The following is a 20,502-nucleotide window of genomic DNA, read 5'->3' as shown; positions in this document are numbered from 1 at the left end:
AACTCATTCCTCATCTTTACAATGGGGACAACTTGACCTCATTGTTTATATGTCTTCATCTGTATAGACTCACTTTGGTATAGCAAGGCTTCAGTTTCTTTTCGGACCTCTGGGTGCACCAGGAAAAAAAAAAAATGATAGGGCACTAGTTTTGCAGCGTTGCTTACATGAGTCCAATGATTTGAGAATAAGTGTATATTGAACATATGTGTATACATGCAATATATGTGCACATGCATATCAAACATTGTATAAAAAAAAAATTGAAGAATCCCCCGTTACCTTTTCCCTAAACGATCTAAAGAAAACAAGATACAGCTATAAACTTCAATAAGTTGGTGTAACCCAGCAGTTTTCTTTTGGTTTAATACAGAACAATCTGAAAACTTCTTGGTGACTTACTGTTTTCTCATTTCAGTCAATAAGGTTTTATGTGAAGCATTTATTGCCAGTTTGTTTAAATTGATACATTTCTAATCCCTGTGTGCTAGGTATAGCTAGTTATTAATACTGAACCCAGTGCCATGCAGGATTTTATTGAATGTATGATGATGTTGCCAACCATCACGTTTATTTTAAAGGAATATAGATTCGCTGAACTCAGTACTGTTTCTCTCAGATGCCACCTTCGAAATCAAATGCAGAAAATATATTTTAATGCAAACCAGCATAGCAGCTGCCTCATCCCTACATGGTACTTACAATGCTTTCTTTATAAAAATCAATGTGACTTAGACTTATCTGGGGGGAAAAAAAAGAAAAAGGTGAGATTTTGTTCTGCTTGTAGCTCTTAGATTTCCAATGGAGTCTGAGGCACCACTTCCTCATATTGCCGTGGCCACTATCTACTACTCTGAGATCCGTATGTGGTAAGTAGAAAATGCTACATGGGAATATGTTTAATTTAAAGGGTGGGTGGCATATAGCTTCCAGAAGGAGACTTCTTTCCCTAAATACCTCTGTGTATAAGACCTGTCAGTGGCTTATGACCAGAGAATACTTTGTTAGGAGTTATTTTGCTCTCATTATTCTCAGCTGCTGCAGCAAAAAGCCATTTGAGCGCCTTTGAATTTTCCTGTTGTTTTTATTATTTGTAATGCATTGCCTGTGTTAGAGCAGCATCCAGAAGTCCCAGTCAAGGATCATGACCTTATTGTGCTAGGTGTTATATACACCGCTTTTTTTTCCTCCACTGCTCTACAAGCTTGTCTCAGAACAACACATGAAACCCTTTCTTAATTATCTGCATAAGTTTCTTCATCTAGAATTGTGTGTGTTGCATTGAATAATAGCTCCCAAGTCCCACTGCAGTGCAATATGTTAAGGGAAGAAACTCAGCCAACTGTAGAGAAAACAGTGGAAGAACTCTGGTTCCTCTTTGATTATAAAGCTAACAGCACCTGTAGCTACATATGTGCCCTTTATAATTGGATCACAGCAAAAGTTGTCCACATGGTAGGATAATCAGGATAATATTGTGGCCTTGCACATTCTGGAAACCAAATAAAAAGGCAGCTCACACTGGGATGCCAGTAATGACTTACTTTCTGTTGTCTGTTACCATTTTTTGATTTCTCATAAAGTCAGTTAAAGTAAGCTTGCAAGAAGCCCCTCATTAGCCAACACAACCCATGACTCCAAGACAGTATCTCTAAGCCTTTATTTTGTTTCTTTAAAAGTGAGTTTCTTGTCCTTTTCCTTTCCAAGGGAGGTGGTGGGATCCAAACCTGAAATCACTTTGTGACAAACTCACAGTATTATAAACAGAGGTAGCTAATAAATTCCCTCCCTAGTTTATAAACAGAGGTACCTAGCACAAGCACCTCTGCAGGCTTCAGTTGCATGCCATGGGAAGACAGCTGGTTTCTCCCTACGGATTAGGTCTTGAAATGTTAGAGCATAGGAACATAGGACTGGAAAGGACTTCCTGAGTAACTGGACCTGGCCTCCTCCACTGCAGGCAACCAACTTGTCTTTTTTAATAAACCAATCAAGTTACATTTTAAAACTGGATTAAGGTTTTTTGCTCCCTCTGCTTCTATTAGAAGACAGCACTGGAACCTAATTCCTCCAATACTTCAAAGCTGTCCTAAAATTATTAATATACAGTTTAAATCCATTTGTTCATATCTCAACATCATCCCTTAGCTTAAATAATCACTTTCCTTCCTTGTTGTCCACCCCTGTCTCCCACTTCATGTATATTAAGAACTCCTTGGACCTTCATTTTGTTTCATTAAACAAATCAGAATCATTTTGTCTCCATTCGTATGGTAGGATCTTTATTCTTCTCATCATCCTAGTAACCTTTCTCTGCACCTTTGCCAGTTTAAATTATTTTTTCTTGGAAACTGGCAACCAGAATTTCACATTATTGCAGAAGAGGTTTCACCAGTACCTTGTGCAATGGCACAGTACCTCCCCATCTCTACAGAAAAGATAGCAACTGATGCTGCCTAGGATCACATTTGCGTTTTTCATGACCACATCATATATATTCTGTTACTGATACCTGGTTGTCCACTGTCTTTGTTATTTCTGAACAAAAAGCCCCATAGCTGATAGAAGATCTTATTAATTTCTAAGGCTACAACACATATTTAGATGATCAGGGAGAATTCTCCTGGTTTTGTTTTCCTGGGAGAAAACTTATGCCGAGACCCCTGAGCAGCCTTTTGAATGCCAGACCACTGAACAGTCAGGGGCTCCCACACACACAACTCAGTATGCTCTGCAGGCTCCCCAGTCTGCCTAGTGACAGATGACAGTAGTGTACAGGGCACTCCTGATTGGCTGACCCAGAATTCTTCGTAGGCTGTTTCTCAATTCAGTACCACGTGGGAATTGAAAAGGGGCTCCTTACTCAGCTAGAGCGGTAGAGTCCAGCCCTGTCTCCCTGCACCAGAGGGAGCTTTGATGCTACAAACCACACGTGGTGCATGTGTACCTGTTTGCCATGCTCCTAATTACCAGCACAGTGGGATTTTTGACACCAGAAGATTCTGGTGCCAAAGAAACCTACCACTGAAAAAAATGGCGCAGAGCACATGGCAGCAGCATGGAAGCATGCACAACCAAAGGGGAGCCTGGCCAGCCAGAATCATACTCTGGCTGCCAGCCAGGCTCTGAGTGGCTGGATTAGTGTTGCTGCTGCCCCAGGACACCCTCAGGGCAAAGGTCCCCAGCCTCCCCTATGCCATCTGGGACAATTTGCCCCATACCCACCCCATGTACAGAGGCGTGTGTAGTAGCAAGAAGCAGAGGCATAAATTTGTGCCGCTGCTATTTTTGCTGTGGCTACCACCCGCTGCTGTATGTGGGAACATGCCCAGTGTCTCATCTGTTTCTTGGCTGGTGTAGTAGGAACACCTATTTCAATAATTTTAATCCCATACTAGTTCATTTCTGTCAGAAAGCTCTTTTTTTTTTACATAAATGAAAGCTACTGCTTATTAGGTGAAAAGAGAAAAACAGGAGAGAAAAATGAAGAAAAACAACCTATCTGTATTAGAAGAGTAGCTGCAAGAACAGAACGCTCTGTAGGAATAAAAAGACTCAAATTGAGTCCTGGACATGATCCACTATGGGCACATCTACACGTCACCCTACGATGACATAGCTATCATGTGGGTCTACACGTGATTGCCAGCTACATCACCATAGCAGTGAGCTCCCTGGTTATGGCTCACCACTGTGGTGATGAAGCGGCAAAGTTTAATTGTGCACCATGCTTTAGTACTTCCAAAAGAGTGTATAACGTACAGTGCTGTAGCAACTTCCCTGTACGGTGACGTGTAGACACACCCTATGAGTAGCAAGATGTGTCTCACATGTAGTCACCCTCAAAGCTGAATTTCCTGACTTTTACCATTTCAAAGAAGAGCTATAATGTAGTTTAATGTCTCCACTGTTTTCTTAATTTCATGTAAGCAGCTCTGTTTGATAATGCAATTCCAGAGCATTATCATTTATGTAACCTGAATAATCACAGTATAAAAAAAAAAATACAGCGTGATGCTGATTGGCTCCTACAGTAAATTTCTGTATCGCTTTACCATAAAATGATCCTTTCTGTTTCAGTTCCAGCAGTTGGTATAAGAAGAACTATGCTCCACTATTTAAAATAAACAACCATATTTATTAACAGGGTGCATGTTGCTCAGAAAGACATGTATATTGATTTTGTCATGAAAAATAACAGTAGTCTCCTTGCTTGGACTGTTCTGTATTAATTCTTCAGGTATATATATTCATTCTCCTACATAGAGAGATCCATGGGCTGGTATTATGTTGTCAAGTGGTTTTTCATTATATCAAGAATGTCTTCCAATGGAAGCATTCCTTTAAAAAATGCCTCCCCAGGCATCTGCTGTACAGTTAACCTACCCTCCTTTAAATCTTCTCTCAACTTGCATCTCTTCCGTAATATATACAAAAATGGTCACTGATAATGATCAGGTTGAAGGACAGTCGACTATAGTCAATCTATCTTTATTTAGTCAAACTTTCATATTATGCTAGGGCTGATACTGATGCCATAACCAAAACTTGCATGAGTTTGGGTTTTGGGTTTTTGATTTGTTTTTTTCATTTAAAGCAGGAATCAAACCTCTCATAGATGAATAATGATTCTCAATTTTCAGTTTGCTGGGATGACTCCCATGCTTGAAGCTAAGAATATGCTTACATTTTAGGAAGGTTGTGTTGCGAGTGTGAAATTACATTTTAAAATATTTTATATTTAATTCATAGTAACAGTAGTTAACAGTTAATGGGCACTGAAATGATTTTATTGGGTAGTGCTCTCTTTTTAATATCCTTAAAGCAGATTGGTATGAACTGAACATTTTTTTCACATACAGATTTTGACAAAGTCTAAGGAATAGGCTACTTTAAAAAAAAAATCATTATAAAAAGTATTCATCATAATAATATCTGCCACAATATTCCCTGCCTATTTATTATAGGTAGACATTATGTGGCTGTACATGTCACAGAAAGCAAAGGGTTATTTGTACTCTTCAGCCCTGCTAGACTATGATGGGCATCATATATGGTACCGAGCAGGGGTGGGCAAGCTGCAGCACGAGTGCCATGGGTAGCCTCTGTGTGTGCTGCACAGGAGATCAGGGAAGGGACAGGCAGTATAGCAGTAGGTAGGGCAGGAAGCAGAAGGCAAAGCAGGGGATCAGGAAGGGAGCAGAAAGTAGAGTAGCAGATCATGTAAAGGAAGGGGATTGGAGGGGCACTTGTGGAGGGTAATTTGTAGTATGTCTGCCAAAAAAGTCAGTCCCCACTGGTGGAGAGTTTGGTTATAGATTACTGATAGGCTGGTAGAGGGTATCATAGATACATTGTGGAGCTGTGCTAGTTCATACCCGCTGGGTGTATCCATACATGTGCTTCACTGCATAGAAGACTAATTTACTGCTCAGCAAACTGTCACCATCTACATGTGAGTGTCAATTGGGCCAGTGTAGACTAATTTACAGTGCCATCAGATAGTCCTGTCATACACAGGTACTATCCAATGGCAGAGTAAATGACTGCACTTAAACACACATGTAGATGGTAGCATTGGGATTAGTTTACTCTGGTTCAGATTGCATCGGAGTTTATTCAATTGCATTAAATGCACATGTAGACGTACCCAAAAAGGATCTGCTTCTATGCACTTTATAAATTATGGATTTTTGGGAGGACAGCAATGTATTCAACAGCACTTAAATATGGATTTCTTTTCTTAAATGTTAGTATTCATTTTGTGCATCCTTAACTGTTTCACAATGCAGAGTGATATGCCTTCACTGAAGTCAATAGGAATTCCCATTCACTTCCAAGGGGCCAAGATTTTACTCAGAGTATTTTAAATTATGAATCTTGTAATTAGTAATGAATGTGTATAGCAGCACAGTGCCCAGATGGAAAGGTATGGTGACAGAGCAGTTATTTCTCTAGTGATCCAGAACATGATTTGAGACTCCTTCTGGAGGTTGCCTCTCAGTCAACCCACCTGTAAGTAGCACCTGATCCTTTGAACCAGGGAATCAAAAAGTCCAGATGTGATGTTTGCTATCAGTGCCTTCTGTATGGTTGGCTACTGACACTGGCTTAGCCACATGTCTCTCTTAAGTCACCCAGGCCCAGAGTAGACTCCATATTGCTCAGTTTGGGTTGGGGACTCATCGTACAAATACAGAAAAAGGACAATCCCGCCAGATACAAATAAAATGGCAATTAAGAGGAGAACTTTGAACTAAGATCTATCTAAATGCTTGAGACGTCCAAAAGAACAAGAAAGAAGGCTACACAAGTGACTATAGCTAAAAAGCAATGGCACTATTTTCAGAAACAAACACACCACACTCTGAATTTTGCAGTTTATTATAGTCCAAATTAATTTCCCAAACAGATGAAATGGTAGCAGCCCTGTGGCTGAACCATTTGAAGTGGCTATTCAAACCTAGCAAATATACTTCAGTACTCAACCTTTTTCCCCGCAGACCAGATAGGTAATACTTGGTCCAGTTGTGGCTCACTGGGTCCAGTTCAGTGTTTGGGGTGGGCATGGTGGGGCCTCATCCTGTTGTGCTGAAGGGATGGGGGCAGCTGGGCCCAGATCCGGCCATGTGGAAAGAGAAGTCATGGCCCAGCCCCAACCTGGCTGTGCAGGGCAGAGAGATGTGACCTGACCCCAACCCTACCACAAGAGGGGAGGGGGTATGGGCTGGCTGCACAGGGGCAGGGGGAATGGGGAAGGGACACGGTGCAACCACATAGGGCTTGGGAATCTGGCAGCAGGAAAGGACTGATAGTATTAATTGCCACTGCACTCCCATCACTAAATTTCCCAGCTCATAGGGACCCACAAGCCAGATGCCATGGCTCTGTGGGCCAAATATGACCCATGGGCTGGGGATTGAGTACCCTTGTTTTAGGAGGTTACTTTCCAGGTACTTATATGGCTTCTCAGTCCCTGCAGGATCCAAACACCTCACAAATATATGTTGTTCGTAATATCCTGAACAGTAGACTTGCCATCATCATTTTACACATGGAAAGCTGAGGAGCACAGAAATTAATAGTTATAGACCTGATTTTTTAATTTAGTTTGGCATCTAAAAATCTATGCCAACAACCTGATCATCTGAGTACCACTCCAGTGTCTCAGCCAATATATATACCAATATATCCTGGCTTATCACAGGAAAATCTTTCCTTTTCAGAAACTAATGAACATAATTTTCAGACCTTGTCCACCTTGTGCATATGCAAGTATACCCCCGCACCTGGGGAAGTGCCGGAAATATTCTTTTGCATGCACAGCCATCAGACTGTATCACATGAGGGCTAGGAGAAGTGTACGCACAAGTGGTTGGGGAGCAAAGTTTTTGACACAGAGGTTGAGGTCCCACTGTGAGAGGAAGGGAGCATAGGGCTTTATGTACTTGAAAAGAACGCTTGGGTTGTTTTCTGACGTTTTGCTTATGAAGCTCTCAGTTGTATTCAGAGAGATGTGAATTATTCTAAAAGCCTACTTGGGTATGCTGTTGGGAGCATCAGTAGCTTTGAAGGCATAACCTGTCTTTGACCTATTCACCTTGTGCTAACTCTGGGAGAATAAAGACAGACACAATACAAATCAGGAAAGGATTTTGCTCCGATCTCTCAGTTACACAGATGCTCCTTTGCATTTCCAGCCCAGAAAGCTCTTTAAACAAAGCACTCAATTGCTATCCAGCAAGCCCATCAGAATGTGGTTCAGAAGCTAGGCAAATCCATGTGGTGCAGGAGATCTGCCTTGGTTCACTTAGAGGCCACCTGTGATTTAATGGGTTAAATTTAAACCTGGGAATCAGGAGACCCATGCTCTCTTCTTGAATCTGCCACTGGCATGCTGTATGACCCCAAGCTAGACCCTTGACCTTTGTATGTCTCTAGTGCCTTGTCGGTACAATGGGAAGGAACTACTGTTTTGCCATTGCTATAAAACGCAACAGATGAACAGAACTATGCAGAATCCGAATTAATGCTATAACAAGAGTAAGTTGAATACTTTCCATCTAAACTTGACTGAAAATTGTGTACAACTGTTTTTTTTTTCTATGAAAAAGTCTGTTTCTGGAGAAAATTTAGATTTTTTTGGTGGAAAAACCCCAAATGCCCTAAAAGCTAAGCATTTTCAGCTCTTGCCTGAGTATCAGGAAAAAAATACATGTTCATCAAGGTCTCCATGGTGCCTTATGCATAGTTCTCCAGCCTTCCAGAGAGCTAGGTAAAAGATACCATTTTATAACAGGTATCACTCAGATGGTACATGACTTACCAAAGGACAGACACAACAAATTAATAAGCAGAAATCAAACTAGGATACAGATTTCTGACTCCCAGCCCATTGCTCTATTTAATTTTAGCATAATTTTTCTTCACAAAAAACATAAACCCCACAAAACCTTGCAGAGCTCAGAGCTCACTAAGTACTTTTAAAATTCAATCTTCAGCTGTTATTCAAAAAGCACGACATACTGAATCATGTATATGAATGGACAGCATTCAACCATCTCTAGAAGATATGCACTATTTGCAAGTGTGTTGGAAGATAGGTTGTAAGATGCTGCAGTACCAGAAACAGTTCATGGCTGCTCACATCTGTCAGTAAGTTAGGAAACCACCAGACATTAGAAGCATATGATAACAACAAAATCAACTCAATGCAAATAGAGATTTTCTAAAGAAATCATGCAAGTGAGTTTATATCTATTTGCATTACTTCTATTGTAAAAACAAGATATCAAATAAAAAAAAAAAACAACAATGTACCAGAAGGAAGGAAAGGTAAGTTGAATCAACTATCCAACTCTTAATTTCTGATATGAGGTTTTCACTTTTAACACATACAAAAACTGATCAGCATACAATTTAGGGAATTCAACAACACTTTTAAGGAACATCAAAACTCAAAATTACTTTTAAGACTATGTTAAGAATTACTTTAGTAAGACCTCTGCATATGCACACATATATGTTATCTCCTAATCTTTCTTCCAAGGCTCCCTCTACACGTTTCAATTAATAAGTTAATTACAGCATAAACAGGAATGGTGCTACATATGCACCCAATTTAAGGCACCATAAAATGGGAAACAAACCATTAAAATGTTTCATATATAGCATGAAACATTTTTTTATGACTGGTTTGTATAGTGCCTTAAATTTAATGTGTGGCCAGGGCCAATAATCAGCTGAGAGCTGGTCCCAGGCTCCATACCATACATGAGGCATGGCAGGGGGTGCTATTGTTGTGGATCAGGGATCAGATCCCATTGTGCCATTAAATGAATGTATGCCAGGGTGCCAGGGGCCTACGTGTCTGAGATATTGTAGCAAGAGATATGATGTTTATGGGAGCATTGTAGAAGCTCTGATCTTGCTTTTTTGTTTGCAGTAATTTATGTAGTATTCGTCTTGTATTTGACCCCTCCAAATTATGAAGATTTGGTCAGGGTAGTCATATGAAATTGTATTCCATTAAAGTTCATGGTAGTTTTACTATTTAATTCTGGAACTCTGCACTCAGTACACTCAGTTCATGGTCTTGTTAAACTGAACAAAATATTCAGTCTACTTTCAACACATTTCAAAATGTCTTCTAGGCTACTACCTCTGGGATTCTTGATTATGATTTGACAGAATGTTTGTCTGACATAATAATAAGCAGATAAGTCACACACCTGCTTCAAGGAAATGGAAATTTCTATCTTTATCCTGAAGAGAAAACTGATTACAGTGTCATATTTTACTTCTATTTCTACCGTGCGATAGTCATAGTAGTATCTAGCAGGCAGAAGTGTTTACTGAGTTAAGAACAGGACAGAGAATGAAGTAAGCCCAGAGATGTGGAACTGGTTTTGACACAGAAGGAATGCCAATAGGCTTTAATCTGAGATTGCACCTGTTTCACTGTTGGTCTAATTAGAAACAAAATCCTAGGCTGTACAGAAAGAGGATAAGCAATCAGTATTAAAGAGAATGCACACAGCCAGCTGATGCATGGTCAAGAGGTGAGAGGTGCAAGTATAGTCTCCACTCCAGTACTGAAAATATACAGGACAAGAAAAAAGACCTGAGCAGTGCTGACATTTACATGATCATCTGTCCTAGATATCTGAAGCTGGAGACTGCATCTTACATGGCTGATGTGTTTCTCATGAGGGCATGTAATCCAATCCCATATTCATGGCAGGAACATCCCTGACTAAACGATCCCAGCCAAGTGCCTGTCCAACCAGCCCTTGAAAACTTTCAAGGACGGAGACTCCACAATTGCCCTAGTTCCAATGCTTGACCACCCTCAGAGTCAGAAAAACTCTTTCCTTCTTTCCTCATAAGTCTTGCTGCTTAGGCCCCAAATCCTTTTTATTGCTCTACGCTAAACACTTTCCAAACTTTTTGCATCCTTCTTGAAGTGCGGGACCCCAAACTGGACATAGTACTCCATGTAAGGCCTTACCAGCACTGAAAAAAAGTGGGCAATAGTATGCTGTTGGCTTTTCTTTGTAACAAGAGCACACTAGTGGCTCATATTCAGCTCCATGTTACCTCCAGGTCCTTTTCTGTAGTACTGCCACCTAGCCCATCATTTCCCAGTCTGAATCTATACATGCAATTATTCCATCCCAAGTGCAGGACTCTGTGCTTGCCCTTGTTAAATTTCTTCAATTGAACGCTGACCATTTCTCCAGTCTTCGAGGTCATCCTGGATCCTAGCTCTATCCTCCAGAGTATCTGCAAGTGGCTTGCTGCTCCTGATCACCATGTTCTTCTCTAAGTGCTTCAGAATAAATTCTGCGAGAAACTGGTCCATGATCTTTCCAGGTATTGAAGTCAGACTTACTGTTTTGTAGTCCCTCAGATCATCTTTCCTCTTTTTTTTTAAAAATGGGCACTATATTTGCCTTATTTTTTGACATCCAGGACCTCACCTGACCTCCACAAGCTCAGGACAAATAACGGCTGTAAAACACCCCAGCCAAATCCTTCAATACCCTAAGATGCATCCCATCTGGCCTTGTTGACTTGAAAAAAATGATTGTATAAGTAATCCCTAACCTGTTCTTCTGGAGCTCTAAACTGTTTGTCTCCTTCCCTATCTTTGTTGTCAACTGCACTTGCCATTTGGTGATCGCCCCTATTTGTGACGATTAAAGTAAAAAGGTACGTTTCATATGGACCTTCCATTTTACATTACTCTACAGAAAAGAATTATGAAAAAGACATCTTGCATGATAAATTGTGCTGTGGCCAAAGTGATGGGGGTTATGTAGTGGAGGAGTTTCCTGCTTTTGAACTAATTGATGACGTTAACTACTGCAACATAAACACTTTTTATCATCTCTAACATGATATCAACCCCTCAGATGGAGGTATCAACTGAAGTCAACATTTTTTCCCGCTCACACTCACCGCTGAAGTCCTCATTTGTGGAATATGAAGAAACATTTTCCAAAGGGATGAAATACAGTTCCAATTACCCAGTATGGCCATTTCCCCACGAGTGAGACTGTGTGGTCTGGGATGCCTCAAAGCCTTTTGAGGCACCATGAAACATGCATGGCACTCATGATTCTGTTAGCCACAATGCATTTTTGCAGCACAGCAGCAAAGTTAGATACTGGGAAATCCTGGTGTCTAATAAATGTATGGCAGAAAAAAAGCGGGATGGCGCACATGGCTATAGCATTTGCTGCCTGAAAACAGAGCCTGGTCAGCCAGAGCCATGCTCTGGCTGCCAGCCAGGCTCCAAACACCCACATCGCCACTGCTGCAGCCCTGGGAGGACCCCAGGCACCCAGGTAAGGTTGCTGGAACCAGTCCAGTTGCTGGTCCCAGCCTCCCCTACCCCACCCAGGGCAATTTGCTGCATGCCAGAGCATGTGTGCTTGGGTGTGCCCAGGGACAACTAGCAGCAGCAGAAATATGTGCCGTTGCTATCTGTTCCCAGGGAAATACATGCTCCCACGTATGAGGACATGCCCTATGTGGCTACCATTAAACTGGAGTACTTCTGCCTTTTTTAATAGCAGAAATAAATATGCAAGGAGCTGAAAATGGTTTCCGCTGTATTTATTCTGGGGGCTGCAAATTGTGGGAGCATGTCATTACTGAATCTGTAGCCTGCTCACACAAACAGTGTTTGAATGCTCTCTACCATAGTGTTGTTTACAGGTGCTTCCCTGTATTTTATTACTTCTCTTCATTTCTCATTCCAATGATATTGAAAGAAAATAATGGAGTGATCACCTAAAGGCCAAGAAGATGATCACCAGCCAGATTTCGCTCACGGGTGGGGGAAGGAGCACATCTGGGATATCAAACAGAAGTAGAGATTAGAGTAGTAAAATGGAGAAGGAAGCTTCCTTCCCACCCACTTCTCATTTGGGGACAATAAAAATAGCAGGCCTAAAGGAGACAGGGAGAGATGGGGAAGAAAAAAGGGGCGCAACAGCTTTTTAAGGAAAAATGAGGCAAAGCATGGGGAGTGGGGACGAGAAAAACATGTGGGAAAGAGAAGGGAAGAAACAACAAAGCAAAACTGGATGGAAGTCGAATGTGAAAGAGACACTCCATACAGCCAAGGTCTCAGCATGTTTCCTTGCAGCAGCATAGCAGGGAAAATGAAAAGAGAAAGATTTTTGTCATTTATTTTTATATTGCAAGAAAAACATCTGCCAAAAAATTAGTTTTACAATGCCTGTTGATTGTGATATATTCAGTACAGAAGCGAAGCCAGCTTAGTTTAGCTAGCATTAATGACCCCAAAACAACAAGATTTTTAGAGAAAACCAAAAGAAAAGAAAGACTCTATATGCAGGCATTGGATGAAGTGTTCATTCCCTGAAAAGGAAACTTAAGAAGCAGTGAAAGAGCCGAGGCGAAATAAGACACATAAAAACCCATGAGGGTAGAAGAAATGAAATACAAATAGAATTCGGAAAAAAGGACGGAGACAGAGAGGAAGACTGACTCTAATCTAAATCACCCCTCTGTCAATCCGTTTTCTAATTTGTGAATCCACTCATCCATCCCAGTCTCATCATATTGCTTTCTGAGTACCTGAAGGGCCAGAAGTGGTCTGGTCCCATCCCTCCTTCCCATATGGCAGCTGGGGGATGATATTATCAAATCACTATTCCTGTTCTGTATCATGTCCCTGTTTTGGTCTTGCAGCTGTCAGAAAGCTGAGCTGAAGAGACAAGTTTTGCACTTGCTCTCAAATGAGTGATGTCTGTGCTCTGTCTTCCTGCTTTCAGAAGTCAGTGTTACTGGTTTGGCTCATCTGGAGAAGATTTCTTTCTGAATTGTGATCTTGGCCGGGCTCTTAGAGGAGGCTCCAAAGTGTGGGTTATTTCACTGTTTCCCAGGCTATAACCTCTAAAACTTTTGATCCTGTTTCTATGACGGGTTTGCCCTGCAAATGCTTGAATGCCTCATTTATCTTCTTAACTCTGAATGTCTCCTATTCATAGCCATGAAACAGAGAACACTGACAAGGAGTTTCAGATTTTAGCAGGTGCTTAATATATCATTACTTGATGGTACAATCACTATGGTATTTAGGAATTAAAAACAAAACCTCATGATCAAGAAGAGAATACACACTGATTAAAAGAGTACCCCAAATCAGATCCTTGTATTACCTTCTGCAGGAAGGACAGCTGGTCTCTAGAGTATGTAATAAGGTTAATGGGTGCTGTCTTAGAAAACTCCATATAGTGCCAAATTCTCACCAACATCTATTTTCATTTTGCAATTCATCAGGAACAAGCTACTGGAGAAAAGGCATGGCATACATTAATCATTACTGAAGTAATTGCAGGAATCCAGGTGCCATCAGTTAGAAAGGAAGGCAATATATTTAGGATCTGAATGACAAAACTGGCAACAGAGGATAAGGAAAGAGATCAGAGCTTCCATGGCATTTATATTAACACCTGTTTTAGGATCCCTGGAGCTGGCAGCACGATGTTACCTCTGCCTGGTGTGTCTCCATAAAGAGATAATTAACAGGATAGGGCACACTAAAAATATCAGAAGAGAAATGGAAGATCCTAGAGTGTACAACAGAAAAAAAAGGGTATTTGAGACATCCCTGTTCATATTCATTACCCTTCTGTCTTCGGTTGAGTTGAATAGAGAAGTTTTACACTTAACCCAATAAAAAGAAAGGAGGGAGGGAGAGACCAGCACTGAAATTGGGAGCAACTCTGAAACAACCTTTAAATCGAATTGGGAGTGTCTAGGAAAGCCAATGGGGTTAACTTTGCTATCTTTCCACCGTGAATAATATTGAGCTAGGGTGCAAACTGGAGTTTGGTCAGTGTGTGCAAACATCTATAAGGCTGAATTTTCAGGCTGCTTGGGGAAATGTAGATGCATGCTATTACTGTTCCAGGAAAGATTCATTTGGATGTGGTCAGAAAAGAAAATAGGTCTTGCTGTTCTTGATCTGGTCAATATGATCAACAAGGCTGCTACATCTATTTCCCAGCATCCCTCCAAAGTACTAAATTGTCAACATGGCAACTGAAATTACATGCAACTCAGCCACTATCTGCTCATCCCCATGTACTACTGGCTGCCTTTTTAAGTTTCACTGGCCTTTTTCCAGTGAAAGTAAAACTGGACTCAGTTGGTTCTCTGTATGATGAGATCTCAGCTAGTTCTGCTTGCAACATTAGTACAAAAACAACCAAACTCACCAAAAACAATAAGCAATTATCCTGTGTCTCCTAATGGGATTAACCTAGCTGAATATGGCTTGGGTTGCTTATATTTTACTGACTTGCAACCACCAAAAAATACTTTTTTTTAACTGACCCAAAAAAGAAAAGCAATTGCATACATGGGAAACAGACAGAAAATGTTGTCAGGATAGATAAAGTTGAATTCCAATAAAGAGGGAGAGATCACAAGATAAATGGGAGACTGTAACAACTCCAGAAGAGGAAATAAAAATAAATTGATGCTCCGGGAAGAGATAGAAAGGAAAAGGAAAAATCTAATCATTTATCTACCAATTCATTCATCTAACTTTCTAATTTATGGGTCCATCCATCCATCCCTGTCTAATCACAGTGGTACCTGAGTGTCTAACAAAACTTTCATCAGCACAGTATAAAGACACTGAACTCAAGCATCAAACCCCTTTTCTCTTAAAACCTTTGAGGGACATTTTATTAATCATTACTCCTGTTTCACATTTATCCTCTTTGTCAGTGTTTCATCTATGAGAAACCTAAGCTAAGTTTTTTAGGTTTCTTTTTCTTTTACATTTTGCTCTGAATTCAATGAGATCTGTGCTGCTTTGTGGTGCTATCAGAAATAAGTATGATCATCTGGGGTGATCCCTTGGAAGGGAGTGGAAGGGGTGGGTCCTGAAGATAACAAGGGCCTCATTACACAATAAATTTAGATGGCTTCTGGAGCTCTTAATCCCTGGATTGGCCGCATGTTAAACACCTTTAAGTGTCATAAAGCACTGATTATTCATTTTAAAGTTACCATTAAAGCCACTCCAGGGCAGGATTATCTTTAATCCACCAAATTTTGCTCCCGTTCCATTAAGATGTGGTTACTCCCTACAACTATTCCACCCCAGTTGAAATCCTCCAGCATCCCAGGATGCAGTGACCTGTCCTAAGTAAGGACAAGCAGGGATGCTGGGGCACAGTGGGCCTGGACATGGCATCTCACCTGCAGGAAATGTCAGCAGTGAGAACCACAGCCCTGGAGAGGCTGCAGTGCCTCCCACTGCCACCCAGACCAGCTTGCTGTTCCCTTGGGCAGAGGTGCTGGGGGCAGGGAGGGGAGGTTACACCTGGAGAAAAAATGGATTGGGCCTCTCAGAAACCTGGTTGGGGGTGGTGGTACGGGGGGTGAACAGCACCCAGCTGGTCCAGGAGGTGGCAAGAGGCACCATGGCCACCAGGTGCTCCAGGGCTATAGCATTTACTCTGTCCAGTGTGAGCAGTGAGCAGTCCTGCACCTGGTGTATTTATTGGCATTGCAGCCAATACCAACACATACAACAGACTAAAGAAACACACCAAACGTGAAGACATTGTGGCTGACAGCACTGACTTGGTTTGTGATAAGAAACATTTTACATAGGCTCCTAGTCCTGCCTCTGCTCACCACACCTCTAGCAGCAAGTCGCAGCTGTGTGGGCCAGTCACATTCTCATCAGAGATGGTTTTTTGCATTAAGGTGTGACTGCTCCACTAAGCTGAACAACACTAAGGCAATTAACATTTGTTTGGCTCGCAGCATAAGGTGTAACAAGGTCCCATAAAGAGTAATCCCAGATCTTTGTGGAGACTTCCTTTCATGACAGCGCCAACTAGAGAAGCAGCCAGAGGACCCATCATCATGTGGATATGCCAGCCTTCAGCAATGCTGGTGTGCCCTCTATGCACTGCTAGATGTTTCCACCTCTTCCAGTTGGAACAGCCGTGATAGTACGACTAGGTACTTGCCATGTGACAAGAGAAGGTTTGATACTAATCATCATCTGTGCACATCTACCTTCTCTCGGTGGGCCACCAACACTTTGGTGCCTCCTGATACAGCAATGGACATAAGGCAAACCTCATTATCATATGCATCACAAAAGGATGAAATTCTGTGACGGAGACTTTGAATTGATGTAGCCCTGCATCTTTCTCTTTAACACTGTCCCGGTGGTGTACAGTCTTCCATTCTCTCAATCTAGCGACCGCTGGTGTTTGTGTGTCAATATTTTCTGACAAAAAACTTGGACATAGATTAGTGCGAACCAGTACTACAAAAAAACCCAAACAATTATGTGGCCATTTAAACACACAGTTAATTGTTAAAACATGCTGAACTAGAAAGCTCTACAATATCAAATAAAAACAAAAAAAAAAATCTAAATTTAATATAATATTTACCATTTATATAGAAATTTTCTTTTAGAGTTTTCACAGAGTTTTACAAAGATGGATAAGTACAATTACTCCTATTTTTTTATAAATGGGAAGAGATTCACAGAGAACAAAAGAGCCAGTTTAGCCAGTTTTGGAGCAGGGACTGTCATTCAGACCTTACTGACTTACAGAAGACATTCCAGCCGGATTCTTGCACACAAAATATACAGTAAGAGAATAAATGGAACAGTCCAACATGTTATTTGCTGAAACATTGCAATATTTGTTGAATTATCTATTTGATCACCAGCATTCAACCAGATCTAGTAACTAGACTGAATATTAAAATGCATATGAATATAAAAGGTTCGTGTACCAGAAATAGCTGAGGACTACTCATAAGCAATCAGGTAGCAACTCTCATGACAATGAAGTTAAGGAACATGGTGAATTTGATAAAAAAGGGATTTTCCAAACCGGGAGAATCAGTTTGTGTGTGTACTTGTGTACAACTTGATAATCAATAAAAACAAAAGTTCTAGTCATTATAAGATGTATTTTGCGTAGGAGGATGAATTTAAATCAGTTATTTCTCTCTTAAATTCCTAAGGCAAACATTAGATTCTTAATACACACAGGTTCTGTTCAGATTATGGTTCAGTAACATGATTCAACTGCATGTTTCTACATGTCCAATTTTTTCCTATACGTTATTTTTTTGTTAATCTCAAGATCAGAAAAACAAATTTTCTCTATGAACTCACCTAGTTATATATTTCAACCCAGAAGACGTTTCATCTGAAACAAACATTTTTCAAGTCTAAGGTTTCACAGCAACATTTGATGCCAGGTTTAATGAACCCCATCTAAGTTTCAGCTTTGTAGCTATAGTTCATACACAACTCTTCTCCATCTCAAATACATCAAACAACACAAAACAGAATCATAGAAATTAAGGGCTGAAAGGGACCTTGAAAGATCATCGGGTCCAACCCCCCTGCTCTGGGCAGGACTACTGCTGAGATCAAATGATCCCAGCAAGTTGTCTGTCTAGTCTCCTCTGGAAGATTTCGAAGGTTGGGGATGGCACCATCTCCTTGGGAAGTCTTTTCCAGATTCTGGTCACCCTTATTATAAAGAAGTTCTTCCTTACATCCAGCCTGAAACCATCCTCTAACAGAGGGAGTCTTAAAACTGGAAGACAATATTCACAATGTATTCTTTCTGTGATTTACCACTTACATTCCCCATAATGTTAGTGTACAGCTTCCTTTCAATTTATTCCTACCCGTCTTCTGAAGGACAAGCTCTGCCCCTCTTGTTTGTGTTCATCAAGATGGCTTGGGCCAAACATTCATAACTAGTTCTGCTGGATTGCTCTTTAATTGCTCTTTTGAAAAGCAAAATATAAGATCAGAGATTCAAATGTTATTTCAAACATATCAATATTATAAGGCAGTGGTCGCCAACCTTTTTAAGTAGGAGATCACCTTTGGCATTTAAAAGCAACCCAAAATATACTGTGTGCCACTGTCTCCCCACCACCAGCAGGTAAGTCTGTGGGGAGGGAAGGCAGGGGGATAGATTGAGGCAGGGGGAGAAAAAATTATTTGGGGGTGCACCTCCCGAGCAGGAAAGTCCCACCCAGCCAGGACCCCACTCTACATACTCCTGCTCCTGCCTCTGCAGCACTGTCCTTCACTGTGGGGGCCTCAATCTGGCCCTCACCTCTTCCCTCCCCCATGGACTGAGCTGCTGGGATGGGGAGCATGTGCGCATGCACATGGGAACTCAGCCACCACCCCAACCTCAAATCAACTCCAAGAGCCCCCAAGATCTACTACAAGAGACTCCAAGATCTACCGGTGGATCAAGATCCACTGGTTGGTGACCACTGTTATACGGAGTGCCAATCATGGAAAAAACGAAGAGGTGGAAGTGGCTACTGAATAAAGATGGTAAATACAAATAGATGTGGAGAAAAGGGAAATCCAGGATTGATTCCCATTTGGTTGCAACAGAAGTGCTTTTCTCAAGTCTTCTAATGAGATTTAAGGAGTCCCTTTTGTCAGAGGGTACATTGTATAGTTGAACAATCTCACTGATGCCTGTTTCAGTTTGGAATTAATTAAGATCAAGATAATGGAGTGTCCTGATGGATATGCAGCAACCACTACTAATGAGACTGCAACTTCCCAGATATGGCTATTTTGCGAAGCTAACAGTATCAAAGGGATTTGAGCGATGAAACTGGAAAGATAGAGGATAAGGAAAGACACCAGAGCTTTAATGGCATTTGCATGAACGTTTGTCCTGGGATCTTGGCAGCTGGTTGTGTTGTGTTGCATCTTTTTGGTGTGCTTCCACAGAGAAACAATCAACAGGACTGAAGTGAAGAATGATATTGTAAGAGGAAAGAAACAACCTGCGCAATAAAGAGAAGCAATGCTGAGCGATGAGGTGTCCAAAGCAGTGGTCTTCACAGAGTTGTTTACATGATTTCCAGTAGAGTTGTGGGAGGAAATGCTTGGAAAAATCCAAAACATTGGCAATGTGGTGATAGAAGAGACCAGCACTGACCCCAGAAGAAACCAGGGAACCATCCCAGAAATTCTCAGCTTCATTCGCAGTAAAATCAGTTGCGTAAAGTTGATAATCTTCACACAGTAGAAGACACTGAGCCAGGTGCTGAACCACAGACTGGCATGGTTTACGAACATCCACAAGATACAGAATGCTTTATATAAAGTAGCCAGCTTGGGCATGCCTGGAAAGTAGAGACTGTGGATGTACACTATTATGGTCCCCTGCAAGACAAATCTCGATATGCCCAAAGAGATCAGGATCATGTCAGAAGAAGAGATTTTTCTATTTCTGATCCAATCACTGCCAATTAGGGCTGCAATAAATCCATTTCCCATAAAGCCAGCAATGATCTCAATCCCTAAAATGGTGAATAATAGTATAAGAAGTGGAGGCAACATCCTTGTGCCTTTGGTCTCTGCTTGCCGAGCGACATGAGAAGTTGCCCACACCGATTAGCTGGTATTTGACTAGCACCACGCTAGACTGGGCTGCCTTTTATTTAGGGGACAGGACGATACTGAAAATGATACTGAGAAGTGTTTGCCAAGCTGAGTCCCGAGGATGCAAATCTTGGAAGGATTTAATTCTTGAGCCTACATCCTTTACACACATTGTATTTGAATATTCTATTCCACAGGGCTGGGAGGATGGCCAGCTGCGTTTTGCCTTTTCCTCAATCTCTCTCATCCTACTCTTCATGTTCCTACTGGAGTGAGAGGCGAGATGGCTGTGGTCGTGCATGTACTTCATAGTGGGGGAGATGAAAAATGTTGAAAAAAATCCAATAACATGGGGGGATGTACAAATACATGATTGGGAAGGGAAAGAAAGGGAAGGAGCAAGTAAGCTGTTTCTCCATCCTGACTTGGGGAAAGATAAAAAATAGGTCTGCAGGCACCAGGTGGGAAAGAAAGAAATCTTAGGGGGTATGATGAAGAGTTGCATGCAGATGCAGAAAAAACAAATCAGC

General features: G+C 41.2%; 1 protein-coding gene and 2 long non-coding RNA genes across 4 annotated transcripts in view; 1 reads left to right on the top strand and 2 right to left on the bottom strand.

The window, feature by feature from the left end:
• The window catches only part of LOC109284626 (uncharacterized), a 1,607,267-nt gene that overhangs the window by 1,322,050 nt on the left and 264,715 nt on the right, over positions 1–20,502 (bottom strand). The window lies entirely within an intron of this gene.
• The window catches only part of LOC132248594 (uncharacterized), a 155,795-nt gene that overhangs the window by 107 nt on the left and 135,186 nt on the right, over positions 1–20,502 (top strand). Inside the window, exons 1-2 of one of the 2 annotated variants that reach the window (XR_009459868.1) lie at positions 619–694; positions 788–869. This is a non-coding gene — a long non-coding RNA (uncharacterized LOC132248594). Of the gene's footprint in view, positions 1–618; positions 695–787; positions 870–20,502 lie in introns of those variants that run through there. The other variant, XR_009459869.1, reaches the window with a different exon arrangement.
• On the bottom strand, positions 18,998–19,930 carry LOC102559865 (taste receptor type 2 member 40-like). The gene has a single exon (XM_006269807.1). The coding sequence runs from the start codon at positions 19,928–19,930 to the stop codon at positions 18,998–19,000; it is 933 nt and encodes a 310-aa protein (XP_006269869.1).

The sequence above is a fragment of the Alligator mississippiensis genome, chromosome 1, assembly GCF_030867095.1.
Source record: "Alligator mississippiensis isolate rAllMis1 chromosome 1, rAllMis1, whole genome shotgun sequence".
In the NCBI taxonomy this organism is placed as follows: domain Eukaryota; kingdom Metazoa; phylum Chordata; order Crocodylia; family Alligatoridae; genus Alligator; species Alligator mississippiensis.
The sequence above is the reverse complement of the archived record's forward strand: the minus strand, read 5'-3'. Positions and strand labels throughout refer to the sequence as shown.

Coding starts and splice junctions, on each gene's coding strand:
- LOC102559865 (XM_006269807.1), bottom strand. CDS start 19,930: ATGTTGCCTCCACTTCTTATACTATTATTCACCATTTTAGGGATTGAG.